General features: G+C 43.7%; 5 protein-coding genes across 5 annotated transcripts; 3 read left to right on the forward strand and 2 right to left on the reverse strand.

The window, feature by feature from the left end:
* The first annotated feature begins 161 nt into the window (after positions 1–161).
* LOC133903508 (uncharacterized) lies at positions 162–2,522 on the forward strand. The gene is made up of 4 exons (XM_062344922.1): positions 162–318; positions 1,068–1,237; positions 1,346–1,624; positions 1,763–2,522. Exons 2-4 carry the CDS (start codon positions 1,091–1,093, stop codon positions 2,420–2,422), a joined length of 1,086 nt encoding a protein of 361 aa, XP_062200906.1. The 5' UTR covers positions 162–318; positions 1,068–1,090; the 3' UTR covers positions 2,423–2,522.
* Positions 2,523–2,839: 317 nt separating this feature from the next.
* Positions 2,840–4,558, reverse strand: LOC133903509 (ATP-dependent Clp protease proteolytic subunit 4, chloroplastic-like). Its single transcript, XM_062344923.1, has 2 exons — positions 4,302–4,558; positions 2,840–3,491 (listed from the first exon to the last, which is right to left on the reverse strand). The coding sequence occupies exons 1-2, from the start codon at positions 4,508–4,510 to the stop codon at positions 3,155–3,157; spliced, it is 546 nt and encodes a 181-aa protein (XP_062200907.1). The 5' UTR covers positions 4,511–4,558; the 3' UTR covers positions 2,840–3,154.
* Positions 4,559–4,707: 149 nt separating this feature from the next.
* LOC133903507 (cyclin-dependent kinase E-1) lies at positions 4,708–9,302 on the forward strand. Its single transcript, XM_062344921.1, has 15 exons — positions 4,708–5,024; positions 5,137–5,247; positions 5,331–5,434; positions 5,549–5,591; positions 5,690–5,788; positions 6,070–6,139; positions 6,229–6,323; positions 6,568–6,601; positions 6,678–6,762; positions 6,852–6,929; positions 7,035–7,082; positions 7,851–7,883; positions 8,035–8,143; positions 8,420–8,626; positions 8,732–9,302. The coding sequence occupies exons 1-15, from the start codon at positions 4,803–4,805 to the stop codon at positions 8,801–8,803; spliced, it is 1,410 nt and encodes a 469-aa protein (XP_062200905.1). The 5' UTR covers positions 4,708–4,802; the 3' UTR covers positions 8,804–9,302.
* Positions 9,303–16,311: 7,009 nt separating this feature from the next.
* Positions 16,312–18,427, forward strand: LOC133903081 (uncharacterized). The gene is made up of 2 exons (XM_062344433.1): positions 16,312–16,515; positions 16,680–18,427. Exon 2 carries the CDS (start codon positions 16,752–16,754, stop codon positions 18,009–18,011), a length of 1,260 nt encoding a protein of 419 aa, XP_062200417.1. The 5' UTR covers positions 16,312–16,515; positions 16,680–16,751; the 3' UTR covers positions 18,012–18,427.
* A 393-nt stretch (positions 18,428–18,820) lies between these two features.
* On the reverse strand, positions 18,821–21,851 carry LOC133903082 (ADP-ribosylation factor-like). Its single transcript, XM_062344434.1, has 6 exons — positions 21,641–21,851; positions 21,031–21,121; positions 20,759–20,874; positions 20,249–20,308; positions 20,092–20,157; positions 18,821–19,393 (listed from the first exon to the last, which is right to left on the reverse strand). Exons 1-6 carry the CDS (start codon positions 21,695–21,697, stop codon positions 19,202–19,204), a joined length of 582 nt encoding a protein of 193 aa, XP_062200418.1. The 5' UTR covers positions 21,698–21,851; the 3' UTR covers positions 18,821–19,201.
* Positions 21,852–24,050: the final 2,199 nt, after the last annotated feature.

The following is a 24,050-nucleotide window of genomic DNA, read 5'->3' on the forward strand; positions in this document are numbered from 1 at the left end:
TAGCTTTATCTCTCAAAAGAAAATAAAAGAAAGAAAAGGAAAAAGCAGCCTTCCTTCCTGCCCTACTCTTCCTGTGCACGTGTTAGCCGTGGCGCGTCAAAAGCGTGCGTGTTGGTTGGTGTTGCAGCTGCGAGCCGAGTCAGAGTCAAACAACAGCAGCAGCGGCTCCACACGGCAGCCAAGCACCTGTGACGACCTGGCTTACGAATTTACGCCAAATTGCCAACTATTAAGGAACCACCCACCCACCCAGCCCTGAGGAAGAAGAAGATCTCCGTCGCCTGCTCTTCTTTCGCTTCGTTTCGCTTCGAATCGTAGGTGAGCTTTCTTGATTTCTCGTGTTCTTGGCTTTTCCTCTCCTCTCCTCTCCTCTGTTGGGAACTTAGGATTAGGATGTGGAGGGATCGCTTCTTTCTTTCTTTCTTTGTTTCTTTCAAGGCGGATGAGAGGGGGATTCAATTCAAGGCGGATGCATGCAATTGCTGCAAGGTTAAGGAATCTGTTAGTACCCGTAATGATTCAGGCCTACAAGTATGGATTCTGATTGCAACGAACAAACAATCAGCCTGGGAAGGAAATTCGGGTGCTTTTGTTCGGCAGGTCAGGTCTGCCTGCGCATGCGCATGTGCTAACAACTGCTGTTAGGTAGGTAGGCAGCTCAACAATCAACATGGGCTACCGAGTTGTTTGCTGGATTCATGCTTCCCATACCACCAAAAATAAGAAAGATCATGCTTTAGTCTTGCCAGCTAAATTTGCCACTCATTGTTCGGCTTCAGACCGTATTTTTATCATTCTAGCGGACCATTAATCTAGTCTAGAGTTGACTTTATGCATGGTGATCAAACTTTTCTCAAGCCTCAACATCAACTTTGCATTTGTGGATCCACAACCACAACCCACCCTTCCTATTAATGCTCAAAAAGATGGATTTTGTTGACTTAATAACCTACTGACTCATCTGTTAATCATCAACCTGGCATGCTAGGAGACAATTGGCAGGATGATTTCTTACCTCTTTCAGTCTCTTGGCTCACATTACTCTCTCAACATTTCCGCACTCCCAGGTTGAGTTGCTGGTGGTATTCGTATGGATTCCATTTTTCAAAGAGCTCTCAGTGAACCCGTGTGCTTGGAAGAGACTGTTGTCCAACAAGGAATTGAAAGATGTCCATTCCTGAGGAACATCAATGAGCCTACAAGTTTTTCCTTGTTGTCGGCCAACTTTCCTGTTCCCGTATGCCCTTTACTGAAACTCATCTTTACATTACCATACCATCTATTTATGAAGACATTATGTCTTCTGGATGCGATTGCTGAACTGTATTGTTTGCTGCTTTTGAAGGCAAGAGGAGCCAAGGGCCCAATTTTCGAAGATGGACCTAATTTTGACTTGTCATTTCGAGTTTTCCACGGTAGAGATGGGGTCGTCCCACTTTCAGAAGGATCCTTTGCACAGATTGAGAAGCCATTGCCAAAGCCGAATCCTGAATTTAACCCCTTGGCAGCCAAAGCAGCAACCATCAGTCTGTCCGCGTTTGGAGGGTTTTTCAGCTTTGGCGATTTCTCAAATAAGCGGAATAAGAAAAACTCCAACAAAAAGAACCCCAACAACCTCCCCCAGGTAATCTTTGCCAAGATTTTGTTTTCCCAATCACTATGCTTGTCAATCTTCCCTGTCTCCTGTGTCACAATTTTCCAGTATTGTCTACCTAATATGGTCAATCTTTTTTATCTGATTTTGCTTTTCCTGGCATTTCAGAATAAAGGTCAGTCTAACAATCATGAAGCGCTGAGCAGCGAGTGGCTCGAAATGGGGCAATGTCCACTTGCAAAGTCATATAGGGCATTAAGCGGCGTTGTGCCTCTTGTCTCAAAGATGATGACACTCCCAGCTGGTATGAAACTGGTATGCCCACCTGCAGTGGTCGCTGCCCGTGCAGCACTATCCCGCACAGCCTTTGCAAAGGGGCTTCGCCCTCAGCCCCTGCCAACAAAAATACTGGTGATTGCATTGCTTGGTATGGCAGCGAATGTTCCTCTTGGCATCTGGAGGGAGCACACAGACAAGTTTTCGGTGCAGTGGTTTGCTGCGGTGCATGCTGCGGTGCCTTTCATAGGGATGCTCAGGAAGTCTGTGCTGATGCCCAAGACAGCCATGGCCCTTACTATAGCCGCCTCAATATTGGGTCAGACAATTGGGTCAAGAGCTGAACGTATCCGGTTGAAGAGGGCGGCGGCGGCAAAATTTGCAGTAGACGGCCATGGTGATGCTGCTGCATGCATTAAGATGCCCATGAGTCTCACAACCGGGAACCGCAGTGTTGTCCAGTTCTGGGATCCGCTTGCCCTCAAAGTCCAAAGCACCATGGGCGCAGGTTCCCCAGCAGTTCTTGTCCCTACCGTTGGTGCCTTCAATTGATGACCTCACTGGTTTCATTATTGTCGATTATATCAGCTTCACTGTTTGTTGTATTCATTATTGTACCTTGAGTTTACGAAAGAGTTACTGGTTACGCTGATTTCTTCACTCCATTTTGGAGGGTAAATTGTAGTGAACAAACTAGACATGTTCACAGCTGACAACTGTTTGCTGTCTTCGAGATCTGTTTTGTTTACTTTTGTAGCCAATTAAGCCGAAACATTATATTGTTTGATCAACAAATGATGGTTGATTAATCTGGTCCAGTCCCTTCCAGCTCCCAGCTCCCAGCTTTACACACGGACAAAATCACAAGGTTTGGCTGGTTTCATTCGATGTGCCATGCCTGAAATGATCAGAACACGACTGCCAGACCATTTCAACCCTCATCATACCAAAAGCATGCAATGGCAGACGAAACCAACAGGTGTATCTACCTGCTCAAAATCAAAACTCAGCCAGTAACATGGACAGTAAGCCAGATTAATAAGCTACAGCTAGTGCTAGGTTTACATCATCTTTGTTTGACAACAGCTACAGAAGATCAAAAGCAACTGCTTGTTGAACAGACTTCAGCTTCGTGCAAAATACTACTTATAGACTAGTATATCTCATCATCTGGGACATCTGGTGTAAGAAACTTCTTTGGATCCTTATACAACTCTTCCTAGTTGTATTTAGGCTTCACCCTCTCAGGGACAGCCTCAAGTGGGATGATGGTGTCTCCATCGATCACACCATCGATGAGTCCATAATCAACAGCCTCAAGAGGACCCATGTAATGGTCTCTACCTGCTCTAGAGTGCGGCCTGTGAAGCCTGATACTAGTCGAATGACATTCCTCTTGTTACTCAATATCTCCTTAGCTTGGACCTCTACATCTAAGGCCTGCCCACTCGCACCTCCCACAAGCTGATGGATCATAATCCTGGTGTTGGGCATGGCAAATCGCTTGCCCTTTGTGCCACCACCAAGGATTATAGAAGCTGTGGATCCAGCTATGCCCAGTCCAATAGTGGAGACATCTGCCCTCACAAGCTGCATTACATCATAGATGGCCATTGTCGCACTGAAAGGGTAGCCAAATAGTCAGTCACAAAACGCAAGGATTTTGCATAAGCAGATCTATGATGAGGAAATGGACGAAAATAATTAAATTATATGCACTCTAGTATGATGACCCGCATATACGACCACAAAAGACAACCAGTCCTTGTTCTTGGTTTTACACAGAATGTGATATAATAAGTAGTCATCAGCGAGCCAGTGATACAGGGTTAGACAGCACAGAGAACAAGGTGCTGCAAACAATTTTGAATTATTTGCTCAAGATTTCTGCAACTATTATGGTCAGACTTTGGTAGTTCATGCGAGGTCTTTCAATCAGTAATTTTGGAATTCCAGTCAACGCACTGCTGCTACAGGAATTACTAGTCTTGTGGCAACTAGCAAGTACCAATAAGCTTGAGAAAAAAACACAATAAACAAAAAAAGTGTGGAAACCAACAAAAGATGAATTTAACTAAAAAAGATAAAAATGAGGATAATATTCTCATCTATGCTCGGAGATATGAGCAGAAAACTAAAGTGAACGAATAATCTTTAAAGGATCTGAAGAATTCTCCAAAATTTAGCAGGTCAAGAAGGGATGAATCAAGGTCACTCAGTGCTGCAAGGATGCGGTGAAAACAGTGAAGTGAAAACAGTGAAGAATCACACAGAGATGATTGGAGACATGAGAAGAATAGGTCCGCCTTAACACTGTGATATGTTAGTGTTGGCTTGGATCCATCAGTCCACCACGTATATCCATACTCTACAGGTCATGATTAGACAATTAACTGTACCTTTTCTTTTCCCTATCCGCCAGATGACATACCCGTTTCCATTAACATAAATGAAATCAAATAGCTGAGACTCCTCGACAGAGGAGGCGCAAGGCCTGAGCTTGAGGAGGGGTCGTTGCTGCCGCTGGGAGGGGGCCGCCCAAGTGGGAGCGCGAGCGAATGGCTGCCTGATGCACAGAGCAACAGCAGCAGCCGCCGCGACGGAGAGGGACGCTGTGGCACTGGCACTCCCGGCCGCCATATCTATCCTCTCCTCTCTCTTCTCGAGTGCGAGGAGGAGAAATGGAAGGGAAAGGCCGAAAGGGAAGAAGATCTTGGGCCTTGGGCCGTTCTTCTAGTTGGGCATTGGACTGCCCTTCTAGTTGGGCCTTAGGCCGCCCATCTTGTTGGGCCTAAAACACGTATGGGCCCACATCACCATGACTAGAAAACCAACCACCTTGTCGTTGGTTGGTCCACCAAGTGGATTTGTTGCAGCCCAGCGCGCGGGGCGTCGGAGCAGACGACGACGACGAGCCGGCGCGGCGTCGGGGATGGGGGACGGGCGCGCTGGCGGCGCCAACCGGCCGGCGTGGCTGCAGCAGTACGAGCTGGTGGGCAAGATCGGCGAGGGCACCTACGGCCTCGTCTTCCTCGCGCGCCTCAAGCCGTCCCACCCGGCCCCCGGCCGACGCGGGCCCCCCATCGCCATCAAGAAGTTCAAGCAGTCCAAGGAGGGAGACGGAGTCTCGCCCACCGCAATCAGGGAGATCATGGTCTCTTCTTCCGACATCCCTTTGCTTTGCTTCCACTGCTTCTTGCTTCTTCTATCCCCTCCCCTGGGACTAGAGCACCAAACCCTAACACCTACCTGGACATATATGGCAGCTCCTGCGCGAGATCAACCACGAGAATGTCGTCAAGCTCGTCAATGTTCACATCAACCACGCCGACATGTCCCTTTACCTCGCATTCGATTACGCCGAGCACGACCTCTATGTCCGTCATCATGCCTTCAATTCTCTTCTCTTCTTTGAGTTCTGTCCTTGATTGTATAACCAAATCAACCAACCAAACCTCAGGAGATTATCAGGCATCATAGGGAGAAGCTAAGCTCGCCCATTAACCCCTACACTGTCAAATCCTTGCTATGGCAACTGCTCAACGGCCTCAACTATCTTCACAGGTAACTAGGCTATCCTCTAAATCTTCAATTACCTGTATGTGTAATGTGATTTCTCATAGTGCCTAACATATATGGTGTTTTTTCTTCTTCTCTGGGACGTCTTATCTAATGCAGTAACTGGATTATCCATCGAGATCTCAAGCCTTCTAACATACTGGTACCCTGCTACTTGCCCCTTGCCCATATCCAAATAAATCTGCACAATATTTTGCAGCCTTTTCCTCTTGCTGATAGTGCTGCCATGCATTTTTATAGGTCATGGGAGAAGGAGAAGAACATGGAATTATAAAGATTGCTGATTTTGGGCTTGCTAGGATATATCAAGCTCCGCTCAAACCATTATGTGACAATGGGGTGAGTACCTCCATCTGCATGCCCGTTAGCTAGCACGTATGCTCATGTCCTCTGTTCCTCTTTCCAGGAATACAAGTAAAGGAAGTTAAAAGATGATGTAGATGTATAACCAGTCACTTACCCATATCATTGTTTCTTTTGATGAATTTGAGGGTTAGATGATGCATACACCCATGAAACATCTATATATGTTCTCATTATTTTCTCTTGTATTTATGGGAGCATCTGGTTTGTTATCAAGATCTGCTATGTATAAATATGGTTAACCAAAGATTTTTCAGGTTGTTGTAACAATCTGGTATCGTGCCCCCGAGCTGTTACTTGGGGCAAAACACTACACAAGCGCTGTTGGTATCCTCACGAGGAGAGGAAAAGCATATCTTTTTTTTGCCGTCTATTTCTCTTCATTTAATTCAGTTATTTCCTTAAATCATTTCAAGATATGTGGGCAGTTGGTTGCATTTTTGCTGAATTGCTCACACTGAAACCACTGTTCCAAGGTGTTGAAGCCAAAGCTACTCCGAATCCCTTCCAAGTATGCGCACTTGTACTCAATTGATTAATATTGTTACCTTGCTTTCAGATATATCATTAGATAAAATTGCTATATTTTCCATGACAATTAATTAACAGTCTTGTGTGGTGGACCCTTCCTCAAAGAAAATCTGGCGGTAGATAGTTGCATTTTCCTGCTGCGTTACATCTTATCGAAGTTCTCTTGTGTATGCCATTCATTTGCCATTTATTTATCTCACAGTTTATTTCCGCGTGTCTTGTAGCTTGATCAACTGGACAAGATTTTTAAGGTCTTAGGTATGGATGCCTTGCTTCTGCTTCGGTGTTGCTCGACTTTGTACTGTCATATTGTAATAATCCAATTCTTCTGTAGGTCATCCTACGGTTGAAAAGTGGCCTACCCTTGCCAATCTTCCATGCTGGCAAAACGACCGGCAACACATCCAGGGCCATAAGTAGTATGTCAGACATTTTTTTTGCTGCTCTAAGAAACCTGAAATATTGCTTTTTTTTATCAGTCCTGAAGGTAATCATTTCTCCCTTGCAGTGAGAACACAGGTCTCCATAACATTGTTCACTTGCCGCAGAAGAGTCCTGCATTTGATCTTCTCTCAAAAATGCTTGAGTATGTCACTTGCTCGTTGCTCTCTAGCCTGTTAGAAATTCAACATAACATTGGTTGATGCTCACTTGTTTTGATTTATCGCCCTGATATATTGTCCTGTTATAGGTATGATCCTCGAAAGCGTATAACGTCTGCTCAAGCTCTGGAGCACGAGTAAGCAACTAAGTACTTTCACATACTCATTTTTTTGGCCTGGTTGTGCTTTTGTTTATTTACAAATGTGTATAGTTAGTCCTTTGCTCTGTTCGTATAGCTTCCCTGAATCTAGTTAGCAACCTTTCAAAAGACGTAGTAACATGCTGGAGCCACCTTGTGGACCATTGTGACCAGTTCTAGTCAAATATTGAAACTCTGAATCATGCTTTAGCTTTCATTATATTCATAGACTTTAAATAGCCACTTCACTATGACTAGGCCATACTTACCTCTTTCTGAAGTACTGTTTGCAATTATTTCCATTTTGATATATAAGTTTATTTAACCCTTAATTTCTGTATTCAAATATGATAGTAAAAGGTGAACATCTATGGAATAGACTCGCAGGATCTCTTTTGAATTTTATGTTTCCTATTTGAATCTAATTTATTTTCTGTCATTAGTATCGATTACCTTCCTAGGTCCAAAGCCATCATTTACTATTAGGATTTAAGGTTATCTGGTCTTGTGTACACCCTTGTAAATATTTGTGCTTCATGAATCTTTCATAATCAACATGAGCACATTATGGTTTCTGGGTTCTGTTCTCTTTATTTTTCAACATTTGAAGCTTTAATGGCATATTGGCATATGTATAGCTTAAACAAAGATGGACATTGTTTCGGTTCTGAAAAGTTGACGAAGCCTCTCTAGTCTAATGATGTGCTGTTGATGACTACTTTTAATTGCATGAACCCTTCTGATTATACTTATTTCTTCGGTTAGGTACTTTCGGATGGACCCACTGCCTGGACGAAAGTAAGTTAGTATGTGTGAGCAGAGTCTTAATTTCCTTTACTTTTCCAAAGAAATAAATACCTGTTAGTTTAAACAGCTACATGCTGAGTAATTCTCAGATTTTAGCCATAGCTATTTCTCATCCTCCTGACTGAAATGGCTGTCTGGTTAGCGCGCTTCTACCATCCCAGCCAGGGGACAAAATTGTGACATATCCTGTTCGTCCAGTTGATACTACAACAGATTTTGAAGGAACAACAAGCCTTCAACCAACTCAACCGGTAATGCAACTCTTCCTAAGCCCTCATTTTCCAATGCTTGATTAGTGAAAAGCTTTTTGAGATAGTTGCGCTTCTTCTCAAGGAGATTCAGATTTGTTACTGGAAGCAAAATTTGTTCCATTTTGTGGGATATGTTTGATTGGTCAAACCTTTTATTGTACGATTATCACAAGACTTGATTTAGTGCAATTTATGGAATTTGCAACATATTTACCTGCAGCATTGATGTGAAATCTTGTTATCCACATTATAATGCGATGCATTTCTGTATTTCAGCCATCAGGGAATGCACCTCCAGGAAATCAATCTGTGCAGAGACCCATGCCAAGACAAATGCCACAACCCATGGTTGGGATGCCAAGAATGCCAGCTGGGGCAAACATGGCTGCCTTCAGTGCTGCGTCACAGGCTGGCATGGCTGGGCTGAATCCTGGTAATATTCCTATGCAGAGAGGCGCTGGTGGTCAGTCTCATCCGCACCAGGTATTGTTGCCCTTCGTATTGTTGCTCCGATTACTTGAAGGTATCTGTTGAAGAAGGCTTTTGTTACTGAAGTGTTGCATATATCTATGTTGATGTGGGCAACAGTTGAGAAGGAAGGCTGATCAAGGGATGGGGATGCAGAACCCTGGGTATCCTCAGCAGAAGAGGCGGTTCTGACATTAACAGGGGAGGGCCATCGTCACCTCACCGGCCTCACCCTGGCTACTGACTGTTTTGTACTCTGTTGTGAACTTGTGATATATATCAGGTGTTTTAAAAACGTCAGTTATATAAGGTGGTGGTTGTTGTAATTTGTTAGCAGCATTTGAATGTCAATGTTGGTAATCGTAAAACATGAAATCAGTCATTGTGAGAGGTAATCTATACTAGTGTCAAGATACTCCCAGAGGGAGATCACGATTACCTTTTGCATAGGGGGAAGAGAACTTGAATAAGTCCTAAAGAATTGTATCAGATATTACCGTTACCTTGCGGCAAAAGGAAAGGACCAAATGGGCAAGAAGACCAGGACCGAGATGGTTTTAGGATTTAGCTCCCCATAATACAATGAGTTTTAGGAGTTACAACAGTGATAATGCAATATGTATAGCAGTGCAATTGCCTGGGCTTCAATTTTAAAAGATGGTACAAGATAGTGTTAAGATACCATATACTACATCTAAATTCCTTCTGTTTCTTTTATTTTAATTTGATGTGGTTTGTGTCGAATTGTGCTTGTGAGAAGCCCGACGGAAGCACCCTTTCCTTCTCCCTGAAAGAGTTAGGATTTCAGCACACTGTATTAGCTGCTGTGCAGGGTATAAGAGCATGCTCTAACTAATCCTAACAGATTTGCATGAGACGGCCTAACTAACTATAACAGATGCACAAGCGGCCTGGAGACCAGGCGCACAAGCAGGAAATGATGGAGAATATGAGGATGTGGATGGCGATCGTGTACAGTAGAGAATGTATGGCGTTGAGGTTGTGGTCATGGGAGGAGGGTGGGGAAGAAGCAGAGGAGGGTGAGTTGGCTATGGAAGCCATGGCAGCGGAAGATTGAGGCTATCAATTGCGGATTGAACTCGCTCTGACACCATGGCAGCGGAAGATTTCAACACATTGTATTAGCTGCTGTGCAGGGTATTTATAACCACGTACAAGAGCCATGCTCTAACTAATCCTAACAGATTTGCATGAGGCGGCCTAACTAACTCTAACAGGCACGCAAGAAGCGGCATGGAGACCAGGCGAACAAGCAGGAGATGATTGAGAACATGAGGATGCTGGATGGCGATCGTGTAGAGTAGAGAATGTATGGTGCTAACATTCCCCTTGGACAGTTGGTTCCCATTCCAGTTTTCAAAGAAAACCCCCAATCGTCTCTCCTCTCTCTCATCTTGCTGCAAACCCTAGCTGCCGCTGCTTCTTTTTATATGAGAGAGAGCCCACCAAAGGAGCGAAACCCTAGATGACCAACCATCCATCTAAATGGCAGGTCATCCCTTTCCTTCCACCTCCTTCTTGTGGTTAGGGTACTTGCTCGTTAATTACAGGCTAGGAATTGAAGAATGGCATCTTCTTCATTTGAGAGGTATGATATTCCCCACAATATCTGTTTATCCTGCTTGGTTCTTGAATAATGAGTCATTTCTTCATAGGTTGGGAACAGTTGTACTATTTGACTCATTTCTGAAATATGTCGCCATTTGTGAATAACATATGGTCTTTTCTAGAGAGGCACACACAAGAGAATTGACCTGCATGAAATCCATAAAAAGGGAGAGAATAGATATTTAACATGTTCTGGATTTGGAAGATATTCTCTGCAACTCAGAGTAATTTAGGCGGCTTTTCCTTAAAATCATGGTTGTCTTTCAAAAAACTGAAATTGCCTAGAAACTTTGAGCACTAACAAGGCAAATATGAGACCGAACAATAAATTCAAATTTCAATGATAAATGTATCAAACAATGAGGAGAAATTGTAACGCTTGTATCATATATATTTGAGAAACATACTCAGCCGGTTTATTTTATACAACATAATTTTGTTGAAAATAAATTTGCACTCAAACAGTGAACAATAGCAAAACAAATTTTAGCTCTGAAGCCATGAAGTGAAATTTGACAAATAAAATGCTATAAAACCATGACCAATAAGGAATACTTGTGCCTGGGGAAATTTGGGCACTTTTCCCTCTTTTTATGTCTTCCTTTACAAAAATTAAAATTAGCGGGAAACCGTGAGCTATAGCAAGGCAAAAATATGAGCATGCACGGTAAAGTAAAAAAATTGTGGGTAAATGCTTCTAACAATAAGGTATAGCGAGGCAAAATTTGGCAAGAAAACTATAAAGTGAAAAATCATAAATGAACTTGCAGGCAAAATCTGAGTCCGAATGTTAAAGTAAAAATTTGAAGATAAATACTTCTAAAAGCATGGAACAATTTCATACTTTGATCCGTGAACATAATTATTTGGGTTACTTTGATGGTACAAAAGTTTTGTGGAAACATATTTTTTTCGCTAAAACCGTGAGCTATAGCATGACAAATTTTAACAACAAAACTATAAGGTGAAAATTCATAAATAGAGTTGAATATAAACATTAGCAATAGAGCATACTTGCATCTCATAATAATATCGGCGGTTCTACCTAATAATTATGGTTCCATTAACAAAAAAGTAAAAATTGCCTGAAAGTTGTGGGCTATAACAAGACAAAGAGGCCTGAACGATAAAGTCAAATTTAGATGATAAATGCATCTAGTATTGAAGAAAAATGCCACACTTTATATGAGAACATAGTTAGCCATGTTACTTTGATATGACAGAATTTTAGTCAAAAATGAAATTGCGCTCAAACAATGAATTATAGCAAGGCAAATTTTCACAACGAAACCATGGAGAGGAATTTCACAAAAAAAAAAGTATAAACCCTTAGGAAACTACGAATACTTGTGCCTTTTCACCCAAAAAAAAAACAAGGTATCCAAACAATGAAATATAGGAAGGCAAATTTTCACAATGAAGCCACGGAGACATTCGGGTAGCTTTCCCTCAAGTTATGTCTTCCTTTAAGAAAACTAAAATTGGCTAGATACCGTGAGCTATAGCAAGGCAAAATCTGAGCCCAAATGATACAGTAAAAATTCAAGAATAAATGCTTCTAACAATGAGGAAAAAGCTCATACTTTGATCCGGGAACACAATAATCGGGTTACTTTGATGGTACAAAAGTTTTGCAAAAACAAAAAAAAAATCACTCAAATAGTGAACTACAACAAGGCAAATTTTGGCAACAAAACTATAAACTGAAAATTCATAAATAAAGTTCAACATTACCATTAGAACCAGAGCATACTCGCATCTTAGAGCAATTTCGACGGCTTTTGTTTTAATTTATGGCCCCCTTTCAAAAAAAATGACAAATACAATCATCACTATGAATGCCACTAGGGCATATCACTAACAACAATTTCAATTTTTGTTACTGGATCAAAGTATGAGATTTTACCTCATTGTTAGAAGCATCTATCCTCAATTTTTTTTACTTTACAGTTCTCTTGCTATAGCTCATGGTTTCTGACCACTTGAGGGGGTAACTACCCGAATGTCTCCCAGACACAAGTATTCTTTGTTGCTCATGGTTTTAATAACATTGTATTTGTCAAATTTCATTTCATGGTTTTGGGGTGAAAAATCACCTTGCTATAGTCCATTGTTTGAGCAAATTTTGTTTCTACACAATATCTATAGTATCAAAGTAATCCGGCTAACTTTGCTTCTCATATAGAAGTGTGCCATTTTTCCCTCATGTTTGGATTCATTTAACATGGAATTTGACTTCATAACATGTGTCCATATGATTGATTTGATATCTCTATATCTATGATACGTGAAACATGTGTTGAGATTGACCCACCCTGAGACATTGTTGGATTCATAGTGACCAGAAATTCAGGTCAACTGGATTGAGGAACAGGGTCGAGGGACGTGGGTCAACACATAAGAAAATAGGGTACGAAAGGGGTATATATCTTTGGGACGACAATTCACGATATAATATGTGATCCCAGTGATTCTGGATCGATGACCCCGATACGAAAGCATCGAGTCGAGGGTCACAATAGTTCCCTACGAACCAAATCTAAGAAAAAAAGAAGAAGAAAAATATTACTATAATTATTAGGCTGCTAATGGTCTTTGTTGATTGGATACTGGGCTGATTGATTGGGTTCCCTCTCTCCACCTCTCACCCTGGGCTGATCAAGCTGGGCCAAGCCCAACTCTCTCCTTAACACCCCCTCTCTCTCATGACCCTCTCTCAGCCTCCCTCTCTCTCCCTCGCGCTCGCATCCCTGTGCTCTTTCAGTCGAGTCACGAGCGGCGCGGCGGTGGCCGCCTCCACCACTAGATCTCCTCCCACCACCATCGCCACCATTGTCGCCGCACGATCTGAAGCCCCCTCCATCACCATAGCCCCTTGCCGCTTTTGCCAGATCCACCCCCGCCACCGCCATATCTGCCACCGTCACCATCACCACGGCGGGAGTTGAAGCCCCCTCCGCCACCACCACCGTCAACCCTTACCGCCTCTGTCACCGCTACCATTGCAACAGGTAAGCCTCATCTGCATGGGGACGTCAATCCCATACATCCTCGATCCTCGATTCGGGATGGCGTCCTGGGGTCAGGGAACACGAGGTTTGTAAGACCCCAATTCCTGAGATCTCTTATGCCTCATGTATCAGTTCTTGGATCAAGTAGCTAATACGCATAGTATAACGGTTGTAGTATCACAGTCAAACTTCGAACATAAGTATTAAGGTTCAAAGCGCAAAAGGTTTACAAACTATACAGTACATTACAGACTTGACCTAACGACCAACAAAAGCACAACGGAAAACAACAACCCAAAGCCACAAGCAGCTAGGGTGCGAACGTGACGTCTACGTCTACTCTTCATCCTCGCCTTCGCCTCTGGTGTTAGTAGCGTTTGCTTCCTCATCTGAATGATAGCAAGAGTGAGTACGGAAGGTATTTAACAAGTCATATACTATTTCAAAGTGTTGATAGATGCATAAAGGGTAATTCAAGATTAAGGTTTTACGGTTTAGTTTTAAGTATAAAGCAGTTTTATGCAGGTATTCAATTGTACTCTCTAACATTAACCTTTAAAACAGTTTGAGCAATAAAACTAAGTAACAAGTATTTCTGGGGTTTTTGGGTCCTAGGAGGGGCTACACCTCACTCCGTAGTCCCTATCATCACACCTGGTGTACCTCTAGTACCACATAGCTCCTGGCGGACTGAGCCAGCAGCCTCATCACACAGACATCTAGTCCACACACTCACTCATCAAGACGCACGCACTCCGAGTCTAATAAAAAGGTTCTACCTTCACATGTCCATGACCATGGACACAGCTATTCAAATAGGTTTACACTCTGCACATGTTGTACACTGTACCCACACGATATGCTCAGCCTCCAATCGTTGCAAGCGGAGGAGCGAATCATACCGAGACTCTTCAAACACTTTTCCAGTCAGGCTTTTCTATGAGACTCGCCAAGTACTAGAGGTCTTGTACTAAATGCCAGGGTCCATTTTTAAGCACTCGCCAGTCCCTGCACATTCAAACAGAGGGCCAAATAGTCACTTGACTGCTCGCTGCTCTCAGCCTCCTAGTATCATGCTCAACCCAGTTCGGTGAAAAAAAAAGTCAAGTCCTACCTATACATGACGTATGGTTGCACTGGGGTGGCTTAAGGATGGTGGCGAAATGATTCGGTCCTTAAGTGGCCAGGGCAGACATCTTCTAGCAATGATACCATAGAGGTAACTCAAGCCCTAAGAGCATCCTCGATCGGAGTACTACTCTTCCTGCCCCTGTCAAAACAGTTTTCACCTATTTTTACACATCTCCCGCCATATCCCACACGACATCAAGGATTTTACAACCATCAAGGATTCATGGTATATGGGTTAATTTGATAAACAATGAATCGATATCTCCGAAGAGATGCATTTCAAGGCGACATCTCCGAGGAGACATATTCAATTCTAAGTATGCTAGATATCAAGGCGTTATCCAACGTTAATATAGATAACGATAGGAATCCTAGGTTGATATGTATTCTGGATGCTGACATTCAAAGCATGGCAAGTGTTGATAGGATTAACAACTACAAGCAGTTTGAAAGAAAACACAATACATAGCATATGCAATAATAAGTCCAATTTAAGTTGATCTTGTAGATTATTTGAAAGCATATGTTCAATACGATCAAGGAGATAGGACTTGCCTTCTCTGAAGCTCTCCTCTAAGCATTGGTCGTAATTAGGATCCTTCGGGCTCTTGACGCTTCCTGCGCAGCATTCATAGAACTCTGCTCCAGCAAAGAGGGTGCACGCTCGATGGCTGACATGTGGACGGCTGAGCTCGAGCGTTGGCGCGGGCGAGCGCGAGCGGGGAGGGCTGGGTCGATGGAGCGTGCTGGTGGGCCGAGCGGGGAAGCGGAGGGGGGAAACGGAGCCGGGTCGACTGGTCGATTGGCTGGGTCGCTCAAAAGGGAGCTGAGGGGGATTGAGTCTAGGGAAGAAAAGAAAAAGGAAAAAAGGTTTGGGTTTGAATTGAATTGGAGTTTTTGAATTTGGATTTGACTTTGGACTTAACATCAATTCAAATAAGTGTATTTGACTTGTGATAAGGAATTGGACCTTGTGATTTGAGAGAGGATTTGAATTCAAAGAATTTGAATTTAATTCGATTTGAGCTAAAGGGAAACTAAGAGTAGATTCAAATTTGAGAAACATTCAAATTGAAATCTGCTATTGTTGCGTTGTTGATCTGTGACAAGGACGCGTGGAGGAGACATTTGGTTCATGATGAGATCGACTACTTCATCTACACCGAGGCGTATAACGTTGGACTGGGTTGCTCCAACTCTTTTTCCACTGCTCTGCGCGTCTAGTGGTGACGATTCATGATCATCTGTTCGCATAGTTTTCTGGTTGAACGCGATAAAGAATTTTAATTTATGCTAGCGTAGCCTTTCTGTTCTCCAACAATTTCCACCATGAGCTATAAGAAGGCAAATCTGAGCCCAAATGCTGAAGTCAAGTTTCAATGATAAATGCATCTAACAACTGAGAAAGAAATTTTGATAAAAGACACCAAGGCAACAATATCCAACTGTATAAGTTATGCCATCCACACATATGCTACTGTTTACATATCTAATATGCATCTTCTCTTTGTGATCGAGTTTTTTATATTTAATATGAAGGTTTGACCACCATAAGCTACTACAAAGTAAAGGACGTTTCAATATGGTAATAAGCAAAAGCAGCGTTGGTTTCCAGAAAATGGTGAGCACACACCAAACCAAGCTAGTTGTTCCTACCACAGCTAGTAACATAACTACGCTGTATCATTCACAACCTTGTAAACCAACTAACCGCGTAAAAGTATACGAGAATTGCCGATTAGTGTTTTGTAAAAATCATCGGTTGTAACAAAATTGCAGGTATACTTGTCTGATGTAATATATACAAGGTCACGTGTACTTGGTCTCACGACAAATCTGGACTTGGGTCTGGATCTCGATCTCGATCTCGATGGGCTGGGCTGGGCTGGGCCGGGCCGGTCCTTGAACTGAAATAAAACGGCCCAACACCGCCCAAGGGAAGTTCTTGACGCCTGCTCGGTCGTCCCTCCCTCCGTGTGGCGATTGGCGAACGGAGACGGAGGCGGAGTCCCCCTCTCTCTCCGAGCTCCTCTTATCTCTCCTCCGATTCCTCCTCTTTTTTTAAGAAATTTGAAGCCTCCGATTCCTCCTCTTCATCGATCACCGACTCCGACCATCGTCGACTGCCCTCCGGTTCGTTCCTCTTCCTCCTCGATTCCAATCTACTAGTCTAGCATTCCAATTTCCAAACCCTAATCCCCCGTAGAACACAGCAGAACAGATGCATGGATGGATGTGTATTAGATTTTTAGGTCATCTAACAAATCGTTTGCATCCTCTTGGTTTCTCCTCCCCAGGCACAGGCAGGCAGTGACTTTCCTCGATCGCAATTCTTCACCCACCCGATCCATTCGATTTGATTCAATTCCATGGCCGGCTGGATCAATTCCACCGGCACCGGCAGCGGTGGCGGCCGAGGAGCTGGAGGAGGAGGCTTCACAAACCGCCGATATACCAGTGACGTCATCCACGGCGGCGGCGGCAGGTGGAGAGGAGAGAGGTCAAGGGGGAGGCCACCCCCGCAGCCTCACTATCGCTACCGCCCTGTCGATGCCGCTCATCGCCACTCACCGCCCTCCTCCGGACCCGTCCTATCTGAACAGGCAGCCTCCTCCACTTCCACCCGCCACGCACAAATAACTCATCCAACCTCAACCGCCTCCGGAATCGCGGCTCCTGCCAGTACCAAGGAGCCCGACGACAAGGCTAGCCGCAACGCCGCCAACTTCGAGTGCAACGTCTGCTTCGACATGGCCGCTGAACCTGTCGTCACCAAGTGCGGCCATCTCTTCTGCTGGGAGTGCCTCTATCAGTGGCTCCATGTCCACTCGCACCACCGTGAGTGCCCTGTCTGCAAGGGCCAGGTCGTCGACGATGCCATCATACCCATCTATGGACGTGGTGGCTCTGCAGCCTCCATGGACAACGCCCCGCCACGGCCCACTGGGGCCAGAGTCGAGAGCTCCAGGCAGCAGCAACAGCACCAGCTGCGTACTTTCCCTCACCCCATGGTGTATATGGATGATCAAGAAGGCGACCCCTTTGATTTGCAAGGCATGATGAATTTTGGCTTTGAAGCTACCTCACTCAGAGATGCTGTCATGAGGTTCATGCCTCCCAACTTTGATGACATGGAGATGGAAGACCAATATGATGACTACTCCTATGAATACGACCCCACCGACTCTGATGAGGTCCACGACTACCATTTGCTGGGTTTTCCGGTGTTTGCGTCTACTGGGGCTGAGGCTGGTAACCCCAGCTCCTCACAGGCACATGCTGATTTGAGCAACCTTACGGACAACATCGTTGGCACTGCCACTGGTGTCTATCATCACCAAGAGTTTGGCTACACTGGTGCAAACACTCATAACCGGGGACGGCATGGCCGCCGTCATCGCACAAGGGCAAGATCATCAGCAGATCACTCAAGCACCGATGGAATGCTGATGGGGGGCAGCGGTGCTTTTTACCGTGGCAATAGTGCCAGTTCTAATGTTAGTGCAGGCGCTTCTTCTCGGCCTAATGGTGGCTGGGCTGAGAGAAGAGGCAGAAGCAGCCGGAATTCAAATCCAGCCGGTGGAAGAGGGGTGCAGGATAGCAGGAGACAGAGGCCAGATTACAACTGATAGGTGATATTCGGCCAGGCGAGATGATAGCAGTGTTGAGATAAACAAACAAACAAACTTGTCAATCCTTCTCTCTCTCTCTCTCTCTCTCTCTCTCTCTCTCTCTCTCTCTCTCTCTCTCTCTCTCTCCTGATGGAAAGTACCAATGAATGTGATAGACTAGCTGAAATGCTCTACTTGGTTGATGCTAATACCGTCTTCTACATCTGATGCATACATTCAGAAACTTATGACATTAGCTCTGCATTGGACTAGTTAGTTACAGCAGTAGGGAGTCTTGTTAAGTTGGTTCTGCAGACAGATGTTGGTTGAGATGGCAACCAGCAGTGGTGCTTTCAGAAAAAGGCGCTCGCTTTCTTGTGGTGGTTGGATGGAAATCGGAGCCAGGATTTTCAATTTTGTGGTTGCTTTCTAAACACTGATACTATCTGAGCAATTGCATCAGGAAGCAGAGTATTTCACAGCAAACAAGAGTTTGGGCAAGAAGAGGTAAAAGTTGCAAACTAAACGTTGCTGGCATAATCCTATCCAAGAAGGCGTGGAATTTGGAAACTAAGGGTTTGAAGCAATGCAAATATGTCCTCTCTCTGCCCTACTGCCGTGCTGCTTGCTCACCCCTGTTTATCGAGCAGAATTCAGACTCTACACTTTGTAGTACACAAGGCATTCACCATACACACACTAGTCAAAAACTGCTAGACGCGACTCTATATTATGATGTTACTGCTAATCCGCAAGCACGCAAATAGTTATAGTTGGCTGGTAATTCAGCCGACTGTATAGTATCATCCAGATCAGTAAGCAAAACGAGCCCACAATAACAATATGGAGATTCCATTTCTTCAGATTCAAACCACTAGAGTGTCATGTCATCAGTGGATTGGATGTATTTACAATCACTCTCGCACACAATGGATCATGATAGGTGCCTTCAACTAGGAGACGAGTATAATAAGCAGGCTCAGCTTCTCTTCTTCGCAATAGCACCAAATTGGCCACCGCCAACTTCGCGAGCCAAGCAAGCTTTGCCATGATAGGAGGCTAGGAGCATCACCCATTTCACAACAGGTATAGCTAACAATAATTGGGGAAACACAAAAATCAAAAATAGGAAGTGCGGGGAGAGATCCAAGCACAAGATGATCCTTCAATCAGCGGTGTATCACGAGGATCAAATGATCTGTTACTGTTCAGGATGATGATGATGATGAAGTTATCCGCCCAGAAGCTCGCATTTCGTCCAGAGTAGTCGCTAACCAGTCCAATCCTTCATACAGGCCATCACCCTTCAGAGCACACGTGCCCTGGATGTGCCAGATGCGGTTAGTCAGGTCATACAGGCCGAGACCCTCACATACTTCCATCGGAGTCATTGCTCCCCTCTGCATTAACAGCCGCATTAGAAGGGTCAGTAACAGTTCGGTAAAGAGAGATAGACCATTTATCTAACACAAAGTCTAAATACATCATTGCTTTCCTAAGTGCAGTGCAAACAACATCTAATATTATCATACCATAAAGGACGTATATTCATCTCCAAACTTTATGTTTATGTCAAACAAACCCAACATATTGACATCTGCTGTTCAAAATGAAACAACACTGCTTGCAAAAATTAAAAATAGAGCAGATATTTCCAGTTCAGACATGGACATGGCCGCAGACTTCAGCAAGAAACGAGATTTTGCAAGTGTCTATATATGAACGAAACATGCTCATTAACTATATGTGTGTGTGTAAGTCGCAAAACAAATACAAATAAACGTTCTGGAGAAAACATGGCTTAGCAAACACCAATACACATCTTCCGTTCAAAATGAAACAAAACTGCTTGCAACAACTAAAAATGGAGCAGCTATTTCCAGTACAGACATGGACATGGCTGGCAGAATTGGGCAAGAAATGAGATTTTGCAAGTGACATGAGGAGAAACTCTTCATATATACAGAAGAAAAACCATGCTCAAACACACTAAATCATAAACCAGAACTGGACAACCTAGCAGTTGACAGACCGCACATTTCTGCTAAAAAATCACAATACAAAATAAATGTTCCAGAGATAACACAACTGAACATACCATGTCTTGCTTGTTAGCAAACACCAATATTACACTGTTAAGCATAAAAGGGTCATTGATTATAGCCTGAAAGAGATATTAGATTTCAACAAGTTAGGCCAGACACCACAAAGAATCTCATTGCACAAAGGAGGGCCCAATAATAAAAGATATAAACCTGAAACTCTGCTCTGGCTCTTCCGATTCTATCTCTATCCAGTGAATCAACCACGTAAATCTGCAAGTTAAGCAAAGAATGGGGAAAGTCTTACATTTCGAGAAAGTGGTGTTACCACAATTCAATGCAAAGTAAATAAACCAAAGCCGAGCTATAGCATAATAAATGAAGATTTTATCAGCAGATGTGCACTTGATCCACAAAACACCGAACATATATCCTACAACAATTTTACTCTTCCTAATTTCTATTTGCGCTAAATAAGTAATCAAGAGCAATAAGAGATGCTAAGTAAAACATGCTCAAGTTAAGTAGCCATCAAGAAGTTAGTTGACCATGCTTAGTAGTAGTACAGAAGTAGCACCATGGGCTGTAAATGCTAAAGCAGAAAGGAGAGGACACAATTAACTGGAAGAAACAATTACTCGCAAGTATTTCGATGTTGATTTGGTACTTCAAATAATTTTTTTTATGCTGCTAGACTTCAGGAACAGAATGAGAAAAAATGACCAGAGCATCGGTGTTGTTGAAGTAGTGCCTCCACAAGGGCCTCAGTTTCTCCTGGCCACCAACGTCCCACACAGTGAAGACTACATTCTTATACTGAACCTTCTCAACATTGAAACCTGCAAATGAGAGAGCATGGCGTCACAAAAAAAAAAAAGAATGGACGAATCTATTCACACGTTAGATAAAGGGAGAGAACCATGCTGAGTTGGACGAAATAATGGTTGAAACCAGAAGAAACAAAATGCACAAGCAAACAGGTGGTAAAATTGTACCTATGGTGGGGACGGTGGAGAGAACTTCGCCAATGTGCAGCTTATAGAGTATGGTTGTTTTACCGGCTGCATCCAACCCAAGCATCACCACCTGTCAACAACGGAGAGGCCGTTCTATGAGAAGCATATTGATTGAGTTAAATAATTTCACTGAAATCTGTCTGTCTCGGAGAATACATGAGAGGAGATTCATTAAACATGTAAGCACTGCATAGTCAGTGGTAGAAGGCAAGACATGAAGCAAGCCCTGCACTTGTGTTGATGTACACATGATGAAAACACGTAGTCCAGTTAATTAGTGAAAACTCATCATTTCCCTCTCTCTGGATGGCAGTGATTGGTACGCTGACACAGATTGTTGGCGGTACAAATCATCCACAACTAATTCAGGACAAGAATAAAATCTATGGCAGTCAGATACAGGCAAGAATAGATCGGCACAGCACAGCACAGCGTCTCCTTGGATGTTAGTGATTGGTAGCCCGACTGCATGCGCAGATTGTTGCATCATTCACTACCAATTCAGTAGTAAAATCAATGCTACCTTGTGACTGGATCGGTTGATCCATTGCGGTATCCTATCGGAAAAGGGAAAGAGGAGATAGCGTACCCGCATCTCCTTGTTGCCGAAGAAGGCATCGAAGAGCTTGCGGAAGGCCTGACCCATCTCCTGAGATTGAGGTGACCTTGCCTCCTGCCCCTCCTGGATCTGGGAGGCCGCGGAGGGAGGTGATGAAGGGCGGCGACGAGGGCTGTGATGTGGCCGAGGCGAGACGACTGGGGCTGGGCGAGGTCTGGATGTGTCCAGCAATCTGGACCGTCCGTTCCGTTTGCAATGTTGGTTCCTTGCCTCCTTCCGCAGTGGATTAATTAATTTTAGTAGCACTGGCTCCAGATGCTACGCTAAAATATCATGTGGGCTCTAAAAAAACTTGTTTGTTTGTCATTTTGAGTTATTTTTTATGGTCACATGATATTTTTAATTCATATAATTATTTTTTATTTTGATTATGGATTCTAACCCTAAAAGAAAAAACAAAACAAACAGTCATAATATAAAATTTGATTCTCACTGTCTAAAGTTAAGTTGTACTACAAAATACTATAATACATAATCTCGTGAGAAGGAGTTTCCACCAATTCTACAAATTGGATTGGATTCTCATAATCTGAAGCTAAAACAAACATACCTTTATTTATTTCTAGTCCTTACCGACATGGAATGTCATGGGAAATGACCTTTTTACCCTCTTAGTTCCTCTCCCTTCCGCACAACCGCACCATGGCCGAGCACTGATGCTCCACCGCGACCTCAGACCTCAATCGCCCCGATTTGCCCCTTGCTCAACTTCGGGCGCCATATCTCGAGCTCCCGCTCGGCGACAGGATCTCCTCCGCCATATCCTCCAGCCCCACGAGCATCTCGTCATATGGCACCGCGAAGTCACCAAAGTCGAACTGCCTGAAGACATAGTTGTACCTGCTCGCACCGAAACCACCTCCTCAGGACCCTTCTCACTAGCCTTCATCGTCCTGAACTACGCCTTCCTAAACCTGACCATGGTCTCCACGAAATCCATCAAACCGCCAGTGGCATCACCATCGAACATCCTCGACCTATGCCTAGGTGCCCCTAGGTCTTCACTCCAACCTATTCGTGTAGAAAACCATGAACATGTTCGTCGGCGAGGCATGCCCCTCATCGAGCATGGACCAATGTTGAGGGTGTGTGTAACTCCTAGGACTCCTCCGACTGGGCGAACTTCTCAAATGCCAAATATCTAACTATATGTTATATACACATAAAGAGTACACCGTATACTGATAGGGTACATCACACGCCTACTTAATTACTCTAGATATTACGGACCTGAATCTGCAGGACACGGTATACTCGGGGATTTCAAAAACCTATACTAGGAATATCTCGATCAGGTTAGCCGACTCGAGTACGAATAGTATCTAGGTTAAATTTGGTTGCCTTGCCTTAGCCGACAAGATAAATAACTCTTTATCGACTACGGTTGTATCCAGAGCAACACAACACCTCTATATAAGGCGGGAACCCAGGCCTAGGAAGAGGGCCAACACATACACAACTTGACGCAAGAAGCACCAAAACCATAACCATCAGAGATACTTGATGACTTCAACCTTAAATTAATCTATATTCAATCTGTTCCATTGTAATAGGTCTAACCACCTTGCTTGTACTCAAGACAACATATATATACAGCATCATCAGCACATGATGTAGGATATTACTCCACACCGGGGGGCCCAATCCTGTATGCATCGTGTGTCTTGTTTCTTACTCGATCCCTGATCTCGAAGGTACCTCTGTTCAATTACGGATATATTACCGGGAACTAATCTTCGATAGTTGACGCGTCAAGTAGAGACCTTCATCTATTTTTCAAGATCAATCATATCTCAAGTGTGTGTCCGTGTTGGATTCTTTAACACCGACTTCTACAACCACTTCGAATTGGTGTTAGTCATCTTCGCATCGTCTCCGTCGGTGAGGCATACCCCTCTTCTAACATGAACCCAATGTTGAGGGTGCGTAACTCCTCCGACCTCTCAAACCCATCCACGCCACATTCTCCTCGTCGGGCATGAGCAAGATGTGGAGGGTGAAGGTGAGGGCAAAAAAAAAAAAAATTAATCAGCCCTTTTGCAGTTGGTTGGAGTTGTTACATTGCATCATGCAAGGATGACAACAATTTGAGTCCATGAACCACTACTTTTGTTGTCTTATATTAATATTAATATATGATGCGCATGTTCTCACGAGTATTCATGAAAGGGCAAATGTGTTATTGCCCCTATTTTAGAGTGTAACTATGATTTTACTTTTACTTTTACAACTTTGTGATTTTGCTCTCACTTTTTTCATAACGAAATTGTTGTTTGCCCCTAGTTTGACGTTCCGTTAGATGAAGATGGAATAAGTGAATTTAAAAAAAGAAGAAAATGAAAGAAAAATAGAAAAAGACCAAACTGCCCTCCCTTACAGT

The sequence above is a fragment of the Phragmites australis genome, chromosome 21 (genome assembly GCF_958298935.1).
Source record: "Phragmites australis chromosome 21, lpPhrAust1.1, whole genome shotgun sequence".
NCBI lineage: Eukaryota > Viridiplantae > Streptophyta > Magnoliopsida > Poales > Poaceae > Phragmites > Phragmites australis.

Coding starts and splice junctions, on each gene's coding strand:
- LOC133903508 (XM_062344922.1), top strand. CDS start 1,091: ATGGATTCCATTTTTCAAAGAGCTCTCAGTGAACCCGTGTGCTTGGAA. Junction 1,238..1,345: donor CGGCCAACTTTCCTGTTCCC/GTATGCCCTTTA, acceptor CTGCTTTTGAAG/GCAAGAGGAGCCAAGGGCCC. Junction 1,625..1,762: donor ACCCCAACAACCTCCCCCAG/GTAATCTTTGCC, acceptor CTGGCATTTCAG/AATAAAGGTCAGTCTAACAA.
- LOC133903509 (XM_062344923.1), bottom strand. CDS start 4,510: ATGGCGGCCGGGAGTGCCAGTGCCACAGCGTCCCTCTCCGTCGCGGCG. Junction 3,492..4,301: donor ATTTATGTTAATGGAAACGG/GTATGTCATCTG, acceptor CTACCCTTTCAG/TGCGACAATGGCCATCTATG.
- LOC133903507 (XM_062344921.1), top strand. CDS start 4,803: ATGGGGGACGGGCGCGCTGGCGGCGCCAACCGGCCGGCGTGGCTGCAG. Junction 5,248..5,330: donor ACGCCGAGCACGACCTCTAT/GTCCGTCATCAT, acceptor ACCAAACCTCAG/GAGATTATCAGGCATCATAG. Junction 5,435..5,548: donor GGCCTCAACTATCTTCACAG/GTAACTAGGCTA, acceptor TATCTAATGCAG/TAACTGGATTATCCATCGAG.
- LOC133903081 (XM_062344433.1), top strand. CDS start 16,752: ATGGCCGGCTGGATCAATTCCACCGGCACCGGCAGCGGTGGCGGCCGA.
- LOC133903082 (XM_062344434.1), bottom strand. CDS start 21,697: ATGGGTCAGGCCTTCCGCAAGCTCTTCGATGCCTTCTTCGGCAACAAG. Junction 20,875..21,030: donor CTCCACCGTCCCCACCATAG/GTACAATTTTAC, acceptor TCTCATTTGCAG/GTTTCAATGTTGAGAAGGTT. Junction 19,394..20,091: donor TTGCTAACAAGCAAGACATG/GTATGTTCAGTT, acceptor CTGTTAATGCAG/AGGGGAGCAATGACTCCGAT.